General features: G+C 41.0%; 1 protein-coding gene across 1 annotated transcript in view; it reads right to left on the bottom strand.

The window, feature by feature from the left end:
* Window positions 1-21,918, bottom strand: part of si:dkey-237h12.3 (teneurin-3) — a 197,961-nt gene that overhangs the window by 10,259 nt on the left and 165,784 nt on the right. Inside the window, exons 20-24 of the mRNA XM_052089353.1 lie at window positions 14,008-14,257; window positions 13,355-13,375; window positions 12,035-12,267; window positions 10,714-10,868; window positions 9,595-10,475 (exon numbers count right to left, since the gene is read on the bottom strand). Of these exons, the coding sequence (XP_051945313.1) occupies window positions 9,595-10,475; window positions 10,714-10,868; window positions 12,035-12,267; window positions 13,355-13,375; window positions 14,008-14,257 (1,540 nt within the window). The remainder of the gene's footprint in view (window positions 1-9,594; window positions 10,476-10,713; window positions 10,869-12,034; window positions 12,268-13,354; window positions 13,376-14,007; window positions 14,258-21,918) is intronic.

Genomic DNA, 21,918 nt, shown 5'->3' with positions numbered 1-21,918 from the left:
CACAAAAATATACAAGTTTCTTGAGACAATGGAGTGACTCAATGTTGAGATCCGGGCTCTGTGGGGGGCCATACCATCTGTTGTAGGGCTCCTTGTTTTTCTTCTATTCCATTTATTTGCAAAGGGAATGTTGAAATCAAAAATGTGTATTTCCTACTGACACATAAAAATCACAGGCCAGGCGGTTGTGACGAGCTAAGAGGACGGTCCAAAATCCCTCCTCCCCCCTGACGGCGAGTATATGGAGCAAGGTACGTGCTTCGAGTTTCCCCTAAGTGCAGCCACCTTAGGTTACGACAGATGCTTCCAAGCTAGGAGAATGCGCCATGTGCAACAGGCATCCAGCCGCTGGTTCCTGGCAGGACTACAACTGTGTTGACATATCAACAGCCTCATGTTGTTGGTAGTACTGCTCGCCCTGCAGAGGCTTTTGCCGTTGATCCAGGAAGCGCGTGTTGGCCCGGCCAGACAACACGGTGGCGTATATAAAACCACCAAGGTGGCATACGTCCGAGTCACATACCACAACTTGCCCACCTCCGAAGGAGTCAGCGACTGAGTTTGCTGTGGGCCATTCACATCCGAGAAGCCTCAATGCCACAGCGGACATGCTGTCGCAGCAGGCAACGCTCAGCGGAGAGTGAAGACGTGGTATCCCTCTTGCCACAACGCTGTACTATCCACTGAAATGGTTGGGAGTTTGTCTCTGCTCCTCAGCACAAAACCTGAATTCCAGCTCCTTTAATATCCATATGTCTGGGGGAGTGGCATGCAAATTCCACTTGCCAATTCTAATTGGCCTTTTCTCAAAGATTGGAGGTGTTTGGGGCTCCCAAGAGAAACCACTAGTGTCACTACATCGACACAAAGTCACATTCCCTCCATCGGGGAACGGAGGTAATAACAGTAACCGAGATGTTATTCCTAAGTATTTCAATTAATTTACTACCTCAAGCTTCTGTACCTGGACAAACACTTGATCGTTATCATGCTATGACCCTCAGGTGGATTGTCCCTGCAATAACTGCTTATTACAGGGATTATCCCTGTAATAATTGCACTCTGAGTCGCTTTGGATAAAAGCGTCTGCCAAATGCATAAATGTAAATGTAGAATTGTCATGGTTACTTTTGTAACCTGAGGGAAGAAACGAGACGTTGTGTCAAATGAAGTGACACAGAGGGTCTTCCTGGGACACCAAACGTACCTCTAAACCTGAGAAAAGGCCAATGTCAAGTTGGCAGACAGAATTTGCATGCCACGCCCCGGACATACGGATATAAATGGAATTTCAAAATAAAGTCAGGATTTTGCACTGTGGAGCTGAAAATAAGGTATGGGCATTTACAGTGGTAGGTCTAGTGCTGTGGCAGGAGGGACACAACGTCTTGTTCCTTCCCTCGGGGAACAGAGGTTACAACAGTAACCATGACATTCCCCTTCTGTCACTCACTCGACGTTGTGTCGAATGAAGTGACACAAGGGGTCCCATATAAAAAAGCCATGCACTGACCGTGTTACATGAACTGCCGAGACAGGTGCAAGCAGGCTACTGCATGCTAGAGGCAACTGTGTCGGCTGCACATAGCCATCCCCGACGCCTCCAAAGAGGTGTCACATACAGACCTTAGGTTCCCTGCACCCCTGAGGGGGGGAACAGGTGCTACATGACTAGCATGGGAACTGGCCCGGCAGCCGCACCTTGGCGCTATCTTAACGCTATGAAATGTGTCGGGGAAGGCGGTGCGGAGGCCACATCCTGCCCAGTCTAGGGGGAGGTAACATGTGGCAAAATACAACACGAGGGTTGTGAAGCCGTACGTGGGAAATGGCGCAGTGGTAGGTCCAGCCTAATGAGGGGGGACTCTACAAGCACGGCGACTTGGGTAGCGGGGCTGTCCAAGGGAAACGCGGGTCCGCTGACAGGGGCACCGTACCACAGGAAATACATCACGGGGAGTTTGCCTGAAAAGGGAACTAAGGACGTGGAGCCCAACCCCAGTACAGAGCACCTGTGACTCGTAGTGGGTCTTGACGCAAATTACTCTGTTGAATTTGCCGGCCAGAAGGCTAGGGAGAAGAACATCCAGGGAGTGACTCTTAGTGGCTAACCTGGGATAGAAGGCACACTGGATCAACTTGGTGAAGGGCGCTGTGTGCAAGCGGAACACCCGGTCGTTATTGCCGCACTACCGAGTTCAACCGGCTCGGACATGACAAAACTGACTCAACCCTGAGATTGTAAATTCTGGCAAAGGTATTAGGTTTTGCCCAGCCTGCTGCTCTGCAGATGTCTGCTAAGGAGGTGCCATGGACCAGTGCCCATGAGGATGCCACACTTCTCGTAGATTGTGCTCGAACCCGCAAGGGTTCTGTTTGGAGACGGCGTTCCCTTTCTGCCTTCCGCCGATGCAGACAAAGAGCTGCTCAGAACATCTAAAGCTCTGCGTGCGGTCCAAATAGATACTCAAAGCACGTACCGGACACAGCAACGAGAAGGCTGGGTCTGCCTCCTCCTGGGGCAGCTTGCTTGTAGGCTCACAAACTGGTCCCTGAATGGGGTCGTAGGATCCTTGGGCACGTAGCCCGGTCACGGCCTCAGGATAACGTGAGAATGTGCCGGACCGAACTCCAGGCAGGAGTTGCTGACAGAGAACGTATGCAGGTCCCCAACCCTCTTGATGGCGGCTAACGCGATCAGGAGGGCCATCTTCAGGGAGAGGGCCTTGAGCTCAACTGAATCAAGAGGCTCGAAAGGGGGTCTCTGAAGGCCCGAGAGGACCACAGAGAGATCCCAGGAGGGGAAAAGGCTAGGCCGGGGAGCGCCCGGTCTCTGGGCGCCTTTCAGGAACCTGATAATCAAGTCGTGCTTACCTAGGGACTTGCAATCTACTGCGTTGTGGTGGGCTGTGATAGCAGCTACATACACCTTCAAGGTGGAGGGGGAAAGCCTCCCCTACAGCCTCTCCTGCCGGAATGAAAGCACTGACCGAACTGCGCACCTCTGCGTGTCTTCGGCTGGAGAAGAACACCAATTTGCGAACAAGCGCCACTTTAGGGCATAAAGTGGATGACCCAGGGAGTGAGGAAATTTCTCTTTATTGAGAATGTGGGAGAATGAAACAAGGATTCTCCTCCCGGCCCTCCACCGGGGAACGGAGTGGTCCTGGTACCAGCTTCGGAGCGAACCTCTGACTGCCTGGGTCGCTCATCTCAGGAGTGCTTCGGAGTTTTTCTGGTCCTTGAAGTGGTCCTGGAGATGGGGGGGCGTACGCCGCCTTCGAGGTGCTCGACGTTGAGGCTGAGAGCTGGGCCCGGGTTGAGGCGGAGCTACCTGTTGTTTTGCCGCAGGGGGATGCCCTCGGCGAGCTGGGTGAAGTCGTCGACGGTGTCGCCGAAGAGGCCAATCTGGGAGACGGGGGCGTTGAGAAAGCGCGTCCTGTCAACGTTGCGCATCTCGACCATGTTCAGCCAGAGGTGACGCTCCTTGACCACGAGGGTGGCCATCCCCCACCTGAGTGCCAGGTTGGTGGCAGAGTGCAGTTCCTGCAGCATGTCGGGGTCGGAACTACCCAGGTGCAGATCTTTTAGTGCCTTGGCTTGGTGAACTTGCAGGAGGGCCATGGCATGCAGGGCGCAGGCGGCCTGTCCGGTGGCGCTGTAGACTTTCGAGGTCAGTGATGACTTCATTCTACAGGCTCTGGAGGGGGCGGTCCTGCCAGGTGGCGGCGTTCTCGGGACACAAGTGGATCACAACCACCTGGGGGACCTCCGTGTACCCGTGGGTCGCCCCGCCATCCAGGGTCGTGAGAGCGGACAAGCGGAGCGGTCGGTTCCAGGCAGTAAAAGGTGCCCTCCACGACCACGTCAGCTCTTCATGCACTTCCGGGAAGAACGGAACCGAGCGGCGCCCTGACCCGAGGAACCGATCGAGTAGCCGGGGGGGGGTGAGCCTCCGGCCCGGGAATGCATAGCTGTGATGATCTCTGATGCGGCGGCGATATCGTTGGCGATATCGAGAGAATGCCGGCTGGCCGCGAGGAGAGCTGCACTCATTCCAAGCTCGGACGGAAGCAAGCAAGCATTACCCGGCGAAACCGAGCCCGTCGTCATCCCCAGATCACCTTCATCGCCATCAATCCCGTGGGAAAAAGGAACGACGTGGGGGTCGGCTGAAGTGGTTTTCTCTCATGAGAAAAGAAAGCCGCGACCGCAATGTTGCCATGGGTATGTTCTCGCACTGAAAACAGAGAAAGCTTTTAGTAAGAGGCTAGCTCCCCTTATGCTCAGAAGAGTGAAAGATTCATGTAAAAAGAAGAGACTCCTTGACTTTCTGTATGAGGCACAAATCTGTGTATTATAGAAAAGAGGGACAATTGATACTGACTCAGCAAGTAATTGAGACATAAACTTACATGTTAGCACAACATTCTTCAACACTTATCCATCTTGATCAAACTGAGTTTATCCCAGGAAGGTTTTCATTCTGTAATGTTCATCTGCTTCTTACCATCTTATATACAGACTGGTGGTTACCTGACAAATCTGTAGCTATCTCATTAGATGCCCAAATAGCATTTGACCAGACAGAATGGCCATATTGATTCAGGGATGATGTTTTGATTCGGGGATAGCTTTACCTGGGATGGCTTTATTGAATGGAACAAAATCATTTATTTGCGTCCAACATCCGTATTGACTAATGGTGATAGATCTGGTGCCTTTGATTTACACTGTGGCTTGCGACAAGGTGACCCCCCTATCTCACCTTCTTTTTTAAATTGCACTAGAGCATTGGCAACAGGGATCAGAGCCCATTTGAATAGGCTGCACGGAAAGCCTTGTAAATTTATATACAGATTATTTGTGTCTATGTATCACTGTCCTGTTGTTTCTGTCCCTAAATTAATGGATTGCATTGACTCATTTAGTAGACTTTCAGGATGCACAATTAACTGGAATAAAAGGGATTTATGCCCCTTACAGATAATGTAATCACTAATTGTTGTTTGTTTAACAGCATCGCTCTTAAATTAGTAAAAGATAATTTCACATATCTTAGCCTTACAATTCCAAGCAACTTTAAACATCTGTTTACATTAAATGTCTTTAACTTGATTGATAAACTTAACTCAAACATTGAGAGCATTCCTTTGTCAATGATTGGCCATGAGAATACAATTAAGATGGTTACACTCCCAAGGTTTTTGTATCTCTTCCAAATATGTCCTTTTTAAAGAACTTGATATAATTCCGAACAAATAAATAAATAATTTAAAGACACCTCGTATAGCAAACACGTATCTAAAGAAACCCACAGAGTCTGGAGACCTTGGTCTCCCAGTATTCAAACATTATTACTGGGCAGCAAATGCCAGAGCTTTCACTTACTTACAAAGGGGCATTCTGGATGAAATGTTGCCTGATACTTGTCAGTATGGGTTAGAGCTATGTCAGAGCCAAAATCCTCTCTCCAAGCTTTATTCTTTTCAGAAGGAAAATCTATTTGCAAGTTATTGAGTGATAAATATGTTCTAAAAATTATAAAAGTATTTTAATAAGAAAATCTTTTTTTTAAATACCAAATATCTTAATGCACTTATATCACACAGTCATTAATTTGTGCCTTCTCATATTGATGGGAGTGTTTTCTGCATGGAGAGGAAGGGGGCTGCGCTGTATAGGTGATCATTATATAGAAGATTACTTTACTCTTCCTCAGTCCCATTTTTTCTGTTATTGGCACACTATAAATGTTATAAATAAAGCTGAGAATCATGTTATTTGTATCATTTTCTTTTGTAATCTGTAAACTTGGTAATTGGTGTCTTGCTTTGTTTGTGCTTTTACAACATCTGTGAGCACAAGTCACCTTAAAGCAGCCTGGTCCAATCAGCTGAATGATGAAGTGTCTGATGAGATCTGGGAAGAGGGCTGGTCACAAATCAATAGCTGTTCCATAAATTCTAGGTATAAATTAATTAAATGTAATGATATGCACCAACTTTATTACTTCAAAACTAAATTAAGTATGATATTAACTTAAGTATCCCAGCAATGTGACAAGTGCAAGGTGACAGAAGGGACATTTATTAGCATAGCACATTTATTTTGGTCCTACCATACATGATTTTTGGTGGCATATTGTTGAATGTATTTAAAAAAAATACAGAATAGACATCTAAATTATATATTTTTTTTTTTGCGATTAATGGTGGGCATGATTGCAGCCAAAAAGGTAACACTCCTTACCTGGAAATCTCCACAAGCTCCTTGTTTTAAAGGGGTCCTGAAATACTATTTTTAAAATAACTGTATTATCTTCCCTGAGGTCTACTGATAATGCCAGTAATAGTAATAAATGATCTTTTTCCACCCTGTTTCTGGCCCTCTGTCTAATAAAAGTGCTCAGTTTTGGCCTCAGCATCTCCTTTAAAGGTCAATGTAGATGCCTACTGTTCTGATTGGTGAACATCATACAGCCCCTCAAATACAGCCATATTTGAATCCCAATTGGAAGAGAATGAATTAGCTCCACAACATTATAAAAGTAAATATCACAGTTTACATATAATGCATGTCCAACACACTGCATCTGAATATATTAACTGCTCACTTAAGCACATCAGCACCATAACTATCAAACATTCATGACAGTTGAAATATTCATTAAAGAAACTGTTTACTTACGGTTTTGCGGTCAAGTCCAAGTGTCTTTAACCCCCCATTCTTCAATAAAAGTTCCTTTGCAAAGCTTGAATCGTATGATGACTGGTTCACAAGCAGTCCACGCTTATATTATCAAAAAACGCACAGGCGTAGTCCAAAGCACGGTAAAACATGACACACACTCAAACAGCTTAATCATGCAATGATACGCACATTGCCGGAGACACATTAAAATGCTCAAAGGTGTGATTCTAGTGCTTGTTTACATCCACCAACAATAAAAAATAGTGCAGATGGGTACAATAACAGAAAGACACAGAGCAGCTGAATGAAACTGAACAGCATCTATGTTTCTAAGTTGCTCTCTCCCTCTCTGTTTATGATTCGAACTGAGCTCCAGTGAGCGAGGCCAAGGGTACGATGAGGCATGTTGTGGGCCGTGTAAATACAACTGAACAACTTAAATTAACATCACTTACACACAGATTTCAAAAAAGACATTTCTGATGGGCTGTGGTGGGCTGTGCATGTCTCCCGAACAGACATTCAAAAATCATCATTATATTCATATGATTAAAAAAAAAAAAAAAGTTAATAATATTTTCGATTTAAATGTTGCACATCAAATTTTGTTTCGTCAGGGTACACGGTTGTGTTGCATTCTATTCAAGTTGGATGTGGGATATTCCTACTTGATATCTCTGCCCGTAAATGCATTCCATTCCCCGATATTCGGAACTGCAATGCTCCCGTTAGCTTAGCAGGGGTTTGACTCTCATTAGTAATGTCTCCAAGCAACCCAACTGATAAACAATGCTGCAGCGCTAGCATTTGTGCTTTAGGTGTATGATTATCAAAAGAGATTATAATTTACCATGTTTTATACACCTGTTTCTGCAGGCGTTTGTTAAACAAGTTTTAATATCCTGTAATATGGAAAAGAACTCATTTGTCAATATTATTTCATAAAGTGAATGTTTATCACTTTGTATATCTCCCTGAGTGTCTATATGTTTGTGTGACATCATGCCCCTGCATCTCAGAGAAATCAGAGTTGAGCATTTCTGCACGAGCCTACACGTTGTAATTCTGATATCAAGATGCATTCCATTGCACTTTTTCTAGTAGGAAGTTGTAAAATCCGACTTTCCGAGTTGAATGGAATGCTGCATTATTTTTCAAAACTTGATCTGACACTGAATTCTCAAGCAGCCTAATTTACACTCAGAAAACTCCTGATGCTGCTTTTAATGCAAAAAGCATTTACCAATTAGCTTGAAGTGAAAATCAGTCCTCCTTTCGTGTTTAATAAATTAAGTAACCACACGGTCATGCAGAACATCTCATGTTTTTAAATCCATAAGGATCCCTTTTTCTCAGTGGTGATGTGGCAGTATGACAGTCGACTCGTCAGCAAGATCTCGCACTTTTCGCTCTTGAATTACTTAAATCACTTAAAGCTTGTGTGGCAGGGCGGAGGGCAGGGCGGAGGGCGGGGCCGGGTCGTGATCCTATACACCCGGTCCTGTATTAGGCTAATCAAGCCTCCCGAGAGGGACAAAAGGTCGACTGCAGAGGATCGTGCGGGAGAGAGAGAGATCGTTTACGGACATGTCCGTCATGTGTGTTTGTCTGTTAAAGTTTCAGTTTATTATTAAAACTATTATTTATATTATCAAGCCGGTTCTCGCCTCCTCTTTTCCATTGATCCCTTTACAGCTTGATTTCGTCACTCAAGGCCAGCTAGAAGGCCCCGACTGCTACACATCATAAAGATCACACCACACAAGAACAAATAAATCAATCTGTTTGGCTGATGAATCTGACAATCTGACTTTAGTTCCTCAATGATTTGCACTGTTGAGCGATTCTGTGGAAATTCTGAAGGCCTGAGTGGGTGGAGCTCAGACTCACCACGCTTCGGCTAACAAGCTTGGCTAGTGCATGCGATTTGTGAAACAGTTGTCACACTTTGCTCGTAAGTATCAAGGAATAAATTGTAACTGGATAAACTTTTCATTTTTCACTATTTGTTTGTAAATTAATTAATAGTGGAAAGTGATTAAAAATACATAGGCAAAAAGGTGATGGAGTATGAAAGGATGAAAACGATTTATTTTTTGGCATGTTAGGCCAGCAGAGAAGGCTTTGCTGGCCCTGAGAAATCACCACTGCAAATGGGTGGGAACTATAAATACTCTTTTTAGACTGGGGAGGAAGTTTTGAGATCTGAAATGTACAGTATGTTTTTATAGTACAGTTACCTCTTATGTGTCTAAATATCAAGGAAAATTGTATTCTTCGTTTCATGACCCCTTTAAAAGATGGTTAAATTAGATGCTCTATAATATTATTCAAATGGAACAGTGAATTTTAGTGTATGTAGCTCACAAAAGTGATTTTAAGCCATACAGGGGCCTCTCCTGGATTGTTTGGAAGAAGCTTAATGTTTTTATAATTGTTGCAAACCTTTTTTCTTGTTTTAATCTGTATTGTAGAACTATCTGATCTTACATCTTTTTATTGTGAATATCTTGTATTTTCACTACTTTCTTTGTATTGGTACACAAGGCAGTCCAGCTGTTTTTTTCTTATATCTTTTTTCACGTTTTTTTATTTTTATTTCTTTTTGTTTTTTTGTAAATTGTAAACAAAATTTAAACACATAAATATATAGTAAAAAAGGTTTTGTAAATCAATAAATAACCAGCTGAAACTCATAGGCCACGTCTGCACTAATACGTTTCCTTTTAAAAATGCATTTATTTTGCCACTTTAAGGACTCTCCTTCCTATTAGAACTGCATTCTCCTCCAACGAAGATGGGGCATTTCGAAAATGCTTTCCATTACCATATACTTTTGAAAACAATGACGTTAGAAGACTGATTTTGGATTATTATGGATATGGCCTAAAACATACTTACTCATAGAATGTTGTCCATCCATTAGCAGTGCTCTTGGTTGCCAGGAGGCCACTGTTGCCATGGTAAGTTAGCAGCACGTGTTCATGCCCCTGTGTACCAAGGGTCTTCAGCCCACCACTTGAGCCTACAGTAAGCCAAATAACCTGGTTGTCAGGTGCAACGATGCGTACGGGAAGTCGACTTGCATCTCGGCGAATTCGTAGCGTGTTCCCATGACTGTCAGCCACTGAGGTCAAATCCCCCTCATTGCTATAGCTGAAGTTATATTTGAAGTCTCCAGTGATCAAGTTTGCCGTATGCTGGTGCGTTCCATTACTGTCAAACATGTACACTTCTTGCTCAGCGGATGAGGCCACTTCATACAAGCCCATGCTGTTAAGTGCCGGCTTGTTTTTTCCAATCATGCGAATTCGAATGTTTCCCAGGTCAGCGACGTACAGGGTTCCATCCGGAGCTACCACAAGAGAGGACGGTGCATTCAGCCGAGCGTCTTTAGCAAAGCCATCTCCTGTTTGGTAACAATCACAGTTGACATCGGTTTTGCAGTCACAGTCTGAAGGCGCCCCCGCCAGGTGAGTGATCTCACCATCTGCTGCCACGGAACGTATGCGGCTCATCTTCCTCTCATCCGTCTCTGCGATGTGCAACACGCCATTGAAGGAGACAGCAATGGCGCTGGGGGATTCCAGATGGATATGCGTGGCTCGCTGTGTTTCTGTCACTGAGATGTCTGCCGAAGGCATGGGGCAGTGCAGGGGCCTGCCCGCCGCCACGCTGACCTGCCCTTCCTCAGTGATCCGCAAAACCACGCTGCCATCCAGCACATACAGAGAGTTATCCATTGGACTGACAGCCAGGTCAGTCGGCCATTCTAATGACACCTAAAGACAAATAAATAAGAAATCATGCAATGCAGAGAAATAATGCAGTTAAACAAGCAGCTGTTCTGTTGTGAGATACACAGCTGTCTTGGATAAGATTTAACCCTCCACTGTCTACTATGTTATAAATAAACAGCAGCATGAGATCTAAAGCAAATAAATAGACCACAACTCATTTATTTAATTAAATGTGTTAATGATAAATTATTCAAGTGTTTGAGTATTTTTCACTTGTCACCTGATGGATGTCCATAACTGAGTCACAACTCAAAGGTCGAGCAGATGCAAGGTCATTGGACCCCAGCAGGGTTGATATGATACCGTTCTGTTCCACCTTCCGGATCATGGTCCCATCCACGAAGTAGATCAGTCCATTCTTGTCAACGGCAATCCCTTGAGAGATGAGAGGGAAAGAACGAAATGTGCAGGTCACACAGCTGTGCTCCTTGCTTGCCTTATCCAGACAGCGGGTACATGTGTCATGTTTGGCTTCCCATTATTCAGGTCACTGTAGAAAGCATCGCCCTCAATTATTCACATCTTTCTTCCCACTGCTGAATTATTTCTTAAGGAAAAAGTGGAATAGGGTGTATTAGAACATCTCTCCCTCCCTCTAGCCTTTCTGTCTGTGCTCGCTCTCTGTCTCTCCCTCGCTCTGTCTCTGTAGGTCTGTATGTCTTCTCAGGTATTTGACAAAAGCATGAAGTGGGAAAGCATCAAACCCACTTTTAAACCCAAATTATGAAAGTGTGGGTTGCTATAGTAACTGCAGCTGGGTACATTTTATGTCTAGCTGAGTGGTAGACCTGGGTTTGTGTTTCTTAGGAACTCACAATAAAGTGAACTGATGGTTATGGAACAAATCTCTGTCGCAGGGATGGACCAGTGCCTTACACTTTTTTTTGTAGTTATGACAGCCTGTATGTAGAGTTCTGCACAGTGTAAAATATGTCACTTCAATGCATTACATACTCGTCCATATCATAGTACTGTACAGTATATGATACCTAATGTAACCATCATTCAGTGTGTGTATTCATGTGTAAATTACAGATAAATTAAATACAGCCTATTCAAAAACAATGAAAACAACTCTTTTGAGCTCTGCTAAGCTTATATGCTGAAATATGCTGTCTGCATTCTCCAGACAAGAGTGACACTTTATAATTTATGTCTGCGAAGCCACGATTATTTCATAGCAGCTTCATCAGTCTACTGTGTCTGGCTCAGTCAAATAATTTAGTACCTATCCTGGGGCTGTCAGTTTCCATTTCCCTCATTGAAGTGCCAATCAAAAACTTCAGCACATAATACAGTGTTAAAAGCTTACAGTGCTTTGGGATGATCTTTCATGTCAATCACAGTCCAATTGGTGCCTCAGACAATTAATTTCAAGCACTTCAGATGTTACCAAGTTTTTAAACCACCACTGAAAAAAAAAACACTGTTACTCGGAAAGCAAACCATCAATCACTGCTATGATTATCAATTTACAATTACTATTAATAATCCTTCTTTGGACTAATGGCTGAGAATACTAGTTATTGCTATTTCCATACCTTTGGGTCCTGTGAGAAGAGCCTCTGTTGCTAGCCCTCCATCTCCACACTGAGCTTCATCAAAAGGCAGGCAATGATCTCCCGTTCCCGCCACCACCTCCACGTTTTGCTGGGGCACTGTGCTGCCCGCGAGTGCCCGTGGGCTGTAGATGCATCTAGAGTTGGTGTCTGACACGTACAGCTGCCCGGTCACTGGATCCGTGGTCAGGTAATACCGGTGAGCAGGGTTGTTACTTGGATAGACACATATAAACAGTAGGAGTTATGAGAGAAGACATTAGTCTGCTGTCAAACCCAGCTGATGCGACTCATAAATTATTGGTTTGACATTGCAATTGGAGATGGCAGATGAAATGAGAGACTGATTAGAATATTAATATCATTAAAGACGTTCAGAATCGCAGCATGTTTTTTCACATCTATCAAAGGGTGTGAGCTCATGACAGATGGGAAGAAGGAAAAAAAGAATGTGTGAAAGGGAAGTAAATGTGATGTGACTGGAACGTGTTTGTGGGAGCTGTGATGACGACTTCAAGACTGCCAGATCATTTAAATCATTTTCATTCCCTTGCAGGAGAAGTTTCTCTGTGATGATATGCATATCTTAATGACTGTCAACAACTGATGGCTTTTCATAATGCTATGCTTATTTGCATTCATTAATTCCATCTCCCAATCAGTCTGCTCCTTTCTGAATGAGCTAGTGTGGCCCCTCCAGACATCCATTAGTGGCTAAATGACCAAGAGTCGAGACTTCGTTAAGGACGATGGTGTAGAGATCTGTGACCTTCTCTGGGATCAGATAAATCTTTTCACTTCTAAAGGAAAGCCGTTTTATGGGTATTCTCACACATGACGTGCTCTACTCAATCAATATCCTGGACTGTTTGGAATCCAATTCACATTCCGAGGCACTGGCCTGTGTAAAATCCAAATGTGAAAATATGAAACAGTGGATCTTCTTTCAGCTAAGGCCCTGAGCGCCAGCCTTGGAATAAAGTGCACTTGAATGGCTTGATTAAATCTTTCTGTATGGTTACAAATGTTGTATGCAAACATTTGCCACAATATGTGCCTTGACAACAACTGGTGTTAAAAACATTTTCTTTAATAGCATTCAATTTAGAAATCGAATTCCATTAAGAAATATAAAAATAAAACTTCTGTCCAAAAGTGTCATGGGCAAGCCTGTGAGGGACTGTTGTTGATCTAAAAAGAGTTTTACAATCTTGGATTAACTGGATCATTCTTAGACACATGCATGGATCTCAAAAACCACTACAGCACAATTAATTATATGATTATTATAATATTACTTACCTATGCCTGAAATCCTTATTTCTTTGGTTGGTTTGAAAAGGGAGGGAAAACAAATATAGTTAGGCAAGTTTAGACACAGCTATTCCATTTAATTCACATTACCCTTCATCTGTCTAGTTCATGCACTAACCTCTTAGATCAGACCAATATTTTAGTGCTGCTTAACCACTGGCAACTATTTATTCTCAACAACAACCAAACTGTGGCTCTAAAATGAATCCCTGACACTCTATTTGAGAACATTTGTGTTTAAAGACAGAGTTATACTTTTATTTTGTGAAATTGTCTGTTAAATTACAAGCATGAAAAATGGGAAGAAATCCCAAGGGATAAATACATTTGAAAAAAAAAAAAAAAAAAGGATATAGAAAAGTGATTAAGATCTATGGTGACACAAATCATGCTGGGAAGAAGTAGCGGGTATAGCTAGGAGTGGAGGGCTGGTGGTCATGTTTCAGTCACGCAATGCTTCTAAATCTAATTGTGACATGTCGAGTGTATTGCACAGAGACAATCTCTAGATGCTGCCACTCAGGATCCTGTGCTTTTTCAAATAATTTCACTTCAAAATCTCTCCTCAGGTATTCTGCAGGTTTTGTGCGTGTGTCTGTGCTGTTGATGTTCAAATCATCTATCCAGTTCCACTCACTCACCTGAGTTCCATGACACTGCTGACATTGCCTGACGGATAGATGCGCCTGATGTAATTGAAGTCACCAACATACAGGCTGCCGTCAATGCCCCATGCAAGAGCCACAGGAGCCAGCAGTTTGTTACCCTCCGCCTGGCCATTACAGCTCGGGCAGGAGATGCTTCTGCGTCTGCCATTCCCCATAATGGTGCTGACGATGGGAGGAAGCTGGGAGAGGAACACATTCTCACCAGTTCCTTTATACAGGATCCCTGAGATAACCGTGGGAGTGAGATAAATCCTTCATTAACAATAATAATAATAAAGGATACATACAATAATTTATAGATATACATTACTGTATATTATATAATAAATTATATGTTACAATATCAATGATTGAAACAAAAATCTAATTTTGTCAGAAAAAAAGTACTTTTGATTTGAAAAAGAAATGTAAATCGTATCTGACTCACAAGCTGACATGCTCATGTAATCTATAAAAGGGATGTGGAAAAAAGGGTTTTCCTTGCTGTCTGTAATGTCTGGCCTAAGCATATAGCTCGACTCAAGATGAAAGTTCCTGTCCTGGACATCACTATGAAAAGAGGGCACTTAGTGCTGTGATCTTTCCGAACTTTCTTTAGGAGCTCCATTTATGTAGATATAGCACTTTGATGAGAAAGCTCCAAAAATAATTAATTTGCTAAAGGCAGCAGAACTACCATAATGAACATTTTCATTAATATGGATGATTATACTTCAACTTTTGAAATAAATTGCATTCCTTCTTCTGTAGTCTAGTTTTAACCAGAATGGCACCTTTTCTGCTTTGTTATTGGCCTGTGTTATCCATTATCCACCATTAGATGACATTAATAACAGGCATTATAAGACCTTATCTTAATATACCAAACATTAATATTTTTCCATTGTCGAAAACACATGCATTGCCAATGTTTCAGCACATTTGTCTCAATAGTAGTTTAAACAAATTATTATTATTTTATTTTTTTCATTTAATAACTTAAAAGCAATGCTTTTTGACAAAAATAAAGTACAAACTTTTTGACAAGAGAATCATTGCCATTTTGTTTTATGGATATTATGCAGTGTGTTGTTTCGTGCTGTAGAAGCAGAGAAAAGCTGTCGCAAATGTGCAAGATCCAAAAGGCATTAAGGCATTAAATCTACCAAGTGGAGACATTTTGATCACCTAAGAGGTGATTGTCTTCACTGCTGTGTGCTTTATTTTCCCATAGATCTCAGCTTCCATCCTAAAACCTTTGATCATTTCAATCACTTTAAGACCACTTTCAGTCCAAGACTGTGCTAAGAGCTTGGGTCATCACAGATTAATATTTCAGTCATGTGAAAATTTAACTTATTTCTTTTTGGGGTTGGCTTCAAAGAGGATCTTCAAAGGAATGTGCCATGCCCAGGGCCATAAATTATTCATACCAAGCAACATGTTAGACTTTCAACACTAGCTTTGGCCTATTAATCACTTAAATAACACTGCAATAAACTGTGCTCTCACTGGCTGGCCACCACATTTCTAGCTCAGTAACAAGCTACCTCAGTGGCTACACACCATCACCTTTTTAATTTATAGGACTGAATCCGCTCTGTTTGAAATATTTTTTCAAGGCACCATCTCTGCTTGTGCATCTGAAATTTCATGATATTTGGTGGAGTAAACAAGACAAAGTGGCTGAAGCAAAGTTGAGCAAGGTTGGTCTTAGATCATGGAAGCTCAGAGAATGCACAAAAGCCTGTGTCTCCAATCAAGTGCAGTGGCAAGTTGAAGTGATGAATCAAGTATTTCCAGTGCCAAGCCTCATTGGGCATTCCTCTACAGTGTGATAACTGTCACTTTAGCTGCAAATGTTGTATACTGTCACTGGCTGATATCAGCTGTTAATTCACACAGTGCTTAAATTACACCAAACCCTCTGCTTTTCTGAACTGCATGTGACTGATGGCAAATGTTTTCCCATGTGCAGTAAAGCAGGGTGCATTGCACATCATCCCTGCTTGATTAGGCCCTGTCATTGATTAATTGATTGAGAGGAGGACTGGAATGAAGACATGGTTAGAGGGGATCTTGTAAATGCCTGGGCCAATAGAAGCTTGCTTTCTCATTCAGAGTGCTACGATGTTCCGTTAAGTAAGATGAATTGGTCTGGGTGGCTGCTTTTAAGTGTGACTCAACAAAGTCATTGACCTTGATGGCAAGACAAAACAATGACACTTCTCACAAACTCAAACTGTGAAATTACTGCATTGTGTCGCTTTTAATCTCATTATGCACCACACACTGTGTGTATGAACTGCTGTTCAAATACAGGAATAGGAACCTAGATAATAATGAACTTCCTACTTCAACCTGTACACTAAGATTTGTATGTCTGCATCTGTACAGACACTGACATGATTAATGGATGCTGGGTTTGAATATTTGTTTTGACTCTTAAAACAAACATTTTGGAGCAAGAAGAGTGCAATATATTTTTTAAATAAACACATCTGCCATATTGATTGGAATAGCATTTTTATAATAGTCAAAAAGTGTCCGTATTACGTTAAAAGGTTAATTTCATGAGAAATCACCCTCCTTGATTTTTTTTTTTAAATTAGTTGTACTATGTACTATGAAAATATTGTGTTACTTTCAGAACTCTCCACTGACCATCTATTTAAACTAAACGCCTTTACACACCAAAGGCGACCTGATAATGAGAGGCGAATCGCAGACGAATGGCCTTTCACTTAGAAAGAAACGCGAATTATTGCCATTAACACATTCACGTCCAATAGGGTGAAAATTAAGTTTTCCTAAAAATCGAAATCAGCTATTGTACTCAGGATTTATGTGACAATGATTAAACTACCCAGTTGTTGTAGTGCCTCTAGTGTTCATTTCACCAGGAAACTGCAGTGAAACATACAAAGAGGCACGTACAAGACAGTTTGTATTAATGTATTTAAAGTTAATTCTATGAGACCAGGTTGGTATTGAAACTAAAGGCTGTGCAAAGGCCTCAAGATGCAAAAAGACTAATTCCCTAATTCTTGAATTACTGATGGGATTTGACCACCAACATTTACATGTCAGTGATGCTTATTTGGCATTCATAAACCTGGCCTGCCTAGTACACTGTTAAATGTGATTAGTTGACTTTAATAAAAAAAAGTGTGGGAAAAAAGACTAATTTAAGCTTAAATTACAATTACAGAAGAATGTTAAGCTTACTAACTTAAAACTAATGAGTTTTTCTGAGTTCTATCTACTTAAATTCAGGAAACCTGTTGCCTTGAGAAAATTAAGTCAATACAACTTAAATGCTTATTCATACCTTTAAGGAAAATAACTTATTCACACTTAACAGATATGACTCTGTAACAGTTCAAGGATGGGCAAGGAGGAGGCGGGAACTGGCTGAACAGTCAACATAAAGTTTAATGTCAAACTCAAAGCAACATAAAACATAAGAAAAACACAGATACACATGCAGTGTGTGTCTCTCTCTCTCTAGAACTGGCATCTCCGTCTCCCCTTTATCTCGCTCTCCCACTGATCAGCTGATTGATGTGGCCCGGCCACACCCTCGTCCTAGTCGCACTCCTCCCCCAACCGATTCAGGCCGGGGCACCACTGGACTGACCTCAAACCAGAAAACTCATCCCCAGCAATGCCCTCCTCCTCATCAGACACATTTCATCAGTTATTTCAAATTCTACACTGAAAATATTAATACTATTCTAAAAAAAAAAAGACAACACTGTTTAAAGTCAACACAGACGCTGATTTATTCCTTAAAAAAGCTCTTTGTATAAATTGTATGCAAGACACTTCTCTGAAGGATTGCTAACACATTTCAACATGCAAACAGACAGATACATTTCATTAAAGGGATAGTTAACTCAAAATGACAATTCACAAAAAACTTAAGTGACTTGCCAAAACCATGTTCCAAACCATGGGACAAAAAAAGAAGTTATCTAGCAGAATGTCCAAGCTGCTCTTTCATTTTATAGAAAAGAGCAGCTTGGACATTGTGCTAGATTACTCTTTCTGTTCAATGTAAAGAAACAAAGTCATACAGGTTTGGCACGATATGAGTGTGAGTAAATAGTGACAGAATATTCATTTTTGGGTTAGGGTGAACATTTTTACTCAACATTTTCACTGGCCAGCAGTTTTGGACTGATTTTGTTCTGGCCTATTGCAACATCACCCTCTGCACAAAGTGAAAGTGTTCTTCATGCCTGCTGGATAGTCCATGTGCAGTCTGTATGCGAGGCCAAACAAAAGACATGTGCGTTTAGGTAACTTCCCAGGTCATCAAGAACAACATCTCCTTAGAATACTTTTGTGATGAAGACGGCTGTATGTGTAACTGGGCTAATCCAGGCCTTGGACATTCTTCAGGAATGACTATTCCCAAATGCATCTGAGCGAAGTCCTCTGTAACAGCCCTGCGTGTGAACAGTAGAGTTGGAAGTTATATTTTTCTAAGAATCAATTTCTTTGCATTTCCTGTTATTTCAACTAGTGACTTCAGTAAACATTTCCTTCTTGTAAAGCACTGATTCATAAGGAGGCTAAAAAGAGCTGGCTTGCCTTCTCACATCATCATCATCATGTTTAAAAGATGCATCCTCAAGAGTGGACTTCATCTGTCAGAAATAAAAAAAAATGCTCTGCATCGTTCAGGAAAGCAATGGGGTTGTGAAGATGGAACAATACAACCATAACTCCACCCAATTGTGCAATAATCATTTGTGTGTATGAGTAATATATATATATATATATATATATATATATATATATATATATATATATATATATATATATATATCCATGCTGGGAGACCATCTTGGACCAGCTACCAGCTGGTTGGTCATAACAGCTCAAGGTGGTCAAGCTTGTTTGCTTGGGCAAGCACATGACCTGCTTGGACCAGCTCCCATGTACCAAAACACAGCTACCAGCAAAAGCTGGATTTTCCTGCTGTCTGCATTTACTGTCTGTAGGTTTACTGTAGTAGTTTGATTAACATTTCTTACATCTGCACTGTAGTTTCCAATCTTGATTTTCCCCCACTGTTCTGCAATGCGTTAAAGGAATAGTGCACCCCAAAATTACAATTATCTCATTATTGCCATCTCAGATGTGTTTGACTGTCTTTCTTCAGCAAAACACAATAAAGATTTTAGTAGAAAATGGAGCTCTGTCAGGTACTTATAATGCAGTAAGCAATGTAAGTAAATGGGTGCCAGCACTTTTGGTCCAAAAGTCACATTTAGGCAGCATAAAAGTAATCCACATGACTCCAGTTGATCAATGAATGTCTTCTGAAGCAAATGTTTGTGTAAATAATAAATCGATAATTAAAACGTTATTAACATTTAAAAAGCACTTTCTGCCAGCAGTTGAGGTTTCACGTAGCTGTTGTGTGACGTATGTCGGTGAGTTCACGCAAGAATATGGAAGCTGCACTAATTTAAAACAGAAGAATGAACATGACGTGAGAGTTCAGCCATTTTAAACAGCATCAGAGCCTGGGACGTAAGCACAGAATTAAAGCTAAAAACGTTTTAATTATCGACTTTCTTACACAAACCTATCAATTTGCTCCAGAAGACTGGAGTTGTGTGGATTACTTTTATGCTACCTAAATGTGAGTTTTGGACCGTGAAAGTGCTGGCACGTGTGTACTTGCATATATAAAATCTTAATTTGTGTTCTGCTGAAGAAAGACATTCACGCATCAGGGTAAGTGAATAATGAGAACATTTTCATTTTTGGAAATTTTAACAATAAACCTAACATTGTTTTTAAGCAAATCAATATATTCAGATATTAGATCCAACATAATTATATACACTTACAAAACTCAGGTGAAAGAATCCGGAGTCTTCTTCTCCAAGGATAATGGGAAGAACATGAACCACAACGGTTTGCATTGCAGCGACATCCTGTGTCTATGAAAATGGAGATACAATAACACATTAGCTTTATAAATTAACTTTAGGGAGTAATAAAGAGTCTGTGACAGAAGACTTTGGTTAAACTTAAGGCAGAATATATATTTACAACTCATAATTTTGTATGGACAGCATCAAACATTTATTAGGTAAAATAAGTCTATAAATTCAATTAGTAGACATAAAATGTAAGTTAATTATTCACATACCTTTGTATTAGCGTGGTGTAGAAAGTGTAGACAAGAGTGTTTTGTCAAGCATTCCCTTTTCGGATTTAGAAAATGTCAATAAACGTGGAGTATGGTGGTCCAATGACCCAAAGGAAAGCTTCAGTAGATTTTTTTAGATGCAACTCTTTGGAATTCTTCAGAAATCTGAAGAAATAAACCATCCAAATCATGCAAGGGACAAACCAATTCAAGCCAAACTTCAAGCAGTACCACAATGTGTTGACAATTTGTCATTGACCAATGAAATTATATGTCTCTGTTATGTGTCTCTCATATCACTCTGTGCTATTTCTTCTCACATAATAAAATAATGTTTACTCCAAACAATGGATCATTTAATTTATTTATTAAAAAGCTGTGAAATAAGCAGTATAAATGTACAGTTAGTTGGTCTTTATCGCAAAATAAACCCCTTCAAGTGAAGCTCTTATCCCGAGTTGGGCAAGCTACTCAAAACAGGGTTTCTGCAGAGTTTTGGAAATCAAATTTAAGAGTTTTTAAGACCTTTTTCAAGACCTGAAAAAAATAAATGTATTATAGTGTATACCCTTATCAAAACAAAACCACACGATCTCAAAATAAATTATGTATCACAGAATCTTACTTAATCTTATGGCAGTTAAACAGGGTATCTGTAAGTTTAAAATACTCAAAACATGTTTTACACACGCACACGCGCGCGGTTGGTGCGGCTATCCTTATGAGGACTCTCGATAGACAAAATTATTTTTATACTGTACAAACTATAGATTCTAACCCCTAACCCTCACAAAAAAACTTTCTGCATTTTTACATTTTCAAAAAACTTTGTTTAGTTTGATTTTTTAAGGGATTTGAATTATGGAGACAATAGAATAGTCTTTATAAACTACATTTATAGTAATTACCAGTTTGTAACATAACAAAAATGTCCTGGTAAACCACCTAAACCTGCCAAAACACACACACACACACACACACACACACACACACACACGCGTGTGTGTTTTGGCAGTTTAGGTGGTTTACTAGGACATTTTTGTCACTTTTTTTAACACATAAGGGAAATAAAATGTGCACTCCTACAATAATCTGCAACATAATACAATATGATTAAAAGTAATAATTAAAAGTAAACATAGTCAATTTCATCAACACTACAGTATATTATCATCATCATCAACAATTGATCATTTGTGATCGCTTGTCATAAATTTACGATATGGCTGGAAATATTCACAAGCCACCGCGTGCTAGGAGAAAATACAACAGTGCCACATTTTCATTTAGAAGGAAGCAGCACATGCATTTATATTAAATCTAATTCTTTTGAAGTTTGATAATCACATTAGGTCATATCACAAATACTGTCTATTTGCCCCAAATTAAGACCACTTTAAATGATAATTGATACATTTGTTACATTGTTTAAGATATTTTAGACTTTAAGGATCCACAGGAACCCTGTAAAATTTGGCTAGCGAACCTACCATCTTCTCAACATACAATTTTGTTAACTTCTAAGGCCACTAAGTTTTTTGATACTCTTTGGGTGATAAAAGGTAGTAGGGCTGCAGGTAAAGATGTGCTGAACTTAATAAAGAACTTCTTCGTCACTGGCAAATGACAGGATGCATTTTCAGGTTTGGTTTCCATTGATTGTAGATAAATATCCACTGCAACCAGTGTTATTGTTTTCTGTGTTTTAAAATATTCCGTTAGTGTGCTGG

The sequence above is a fragment of the Xyrauchen texanus genome, chromosome 23 (assembly GCF_025860055.1).
Source record: "Xyrauchen texanus isolate HMW12.3.18 chromosome 23, RBS_HiC_50CHRs, whole genome shotgun sequence".
In the NCBI taxonomy this organism is placed as follows: domain Eukaryota; kingdom Metazoa; phylum Chordata; class Actinopteri; order Cypriniformes; family Catostomidae; genus Xyrauchen; species Xyrauchen texanus.
This window is presented reverse-complemented; position numbering and strand designations above follow the sequence as displayed.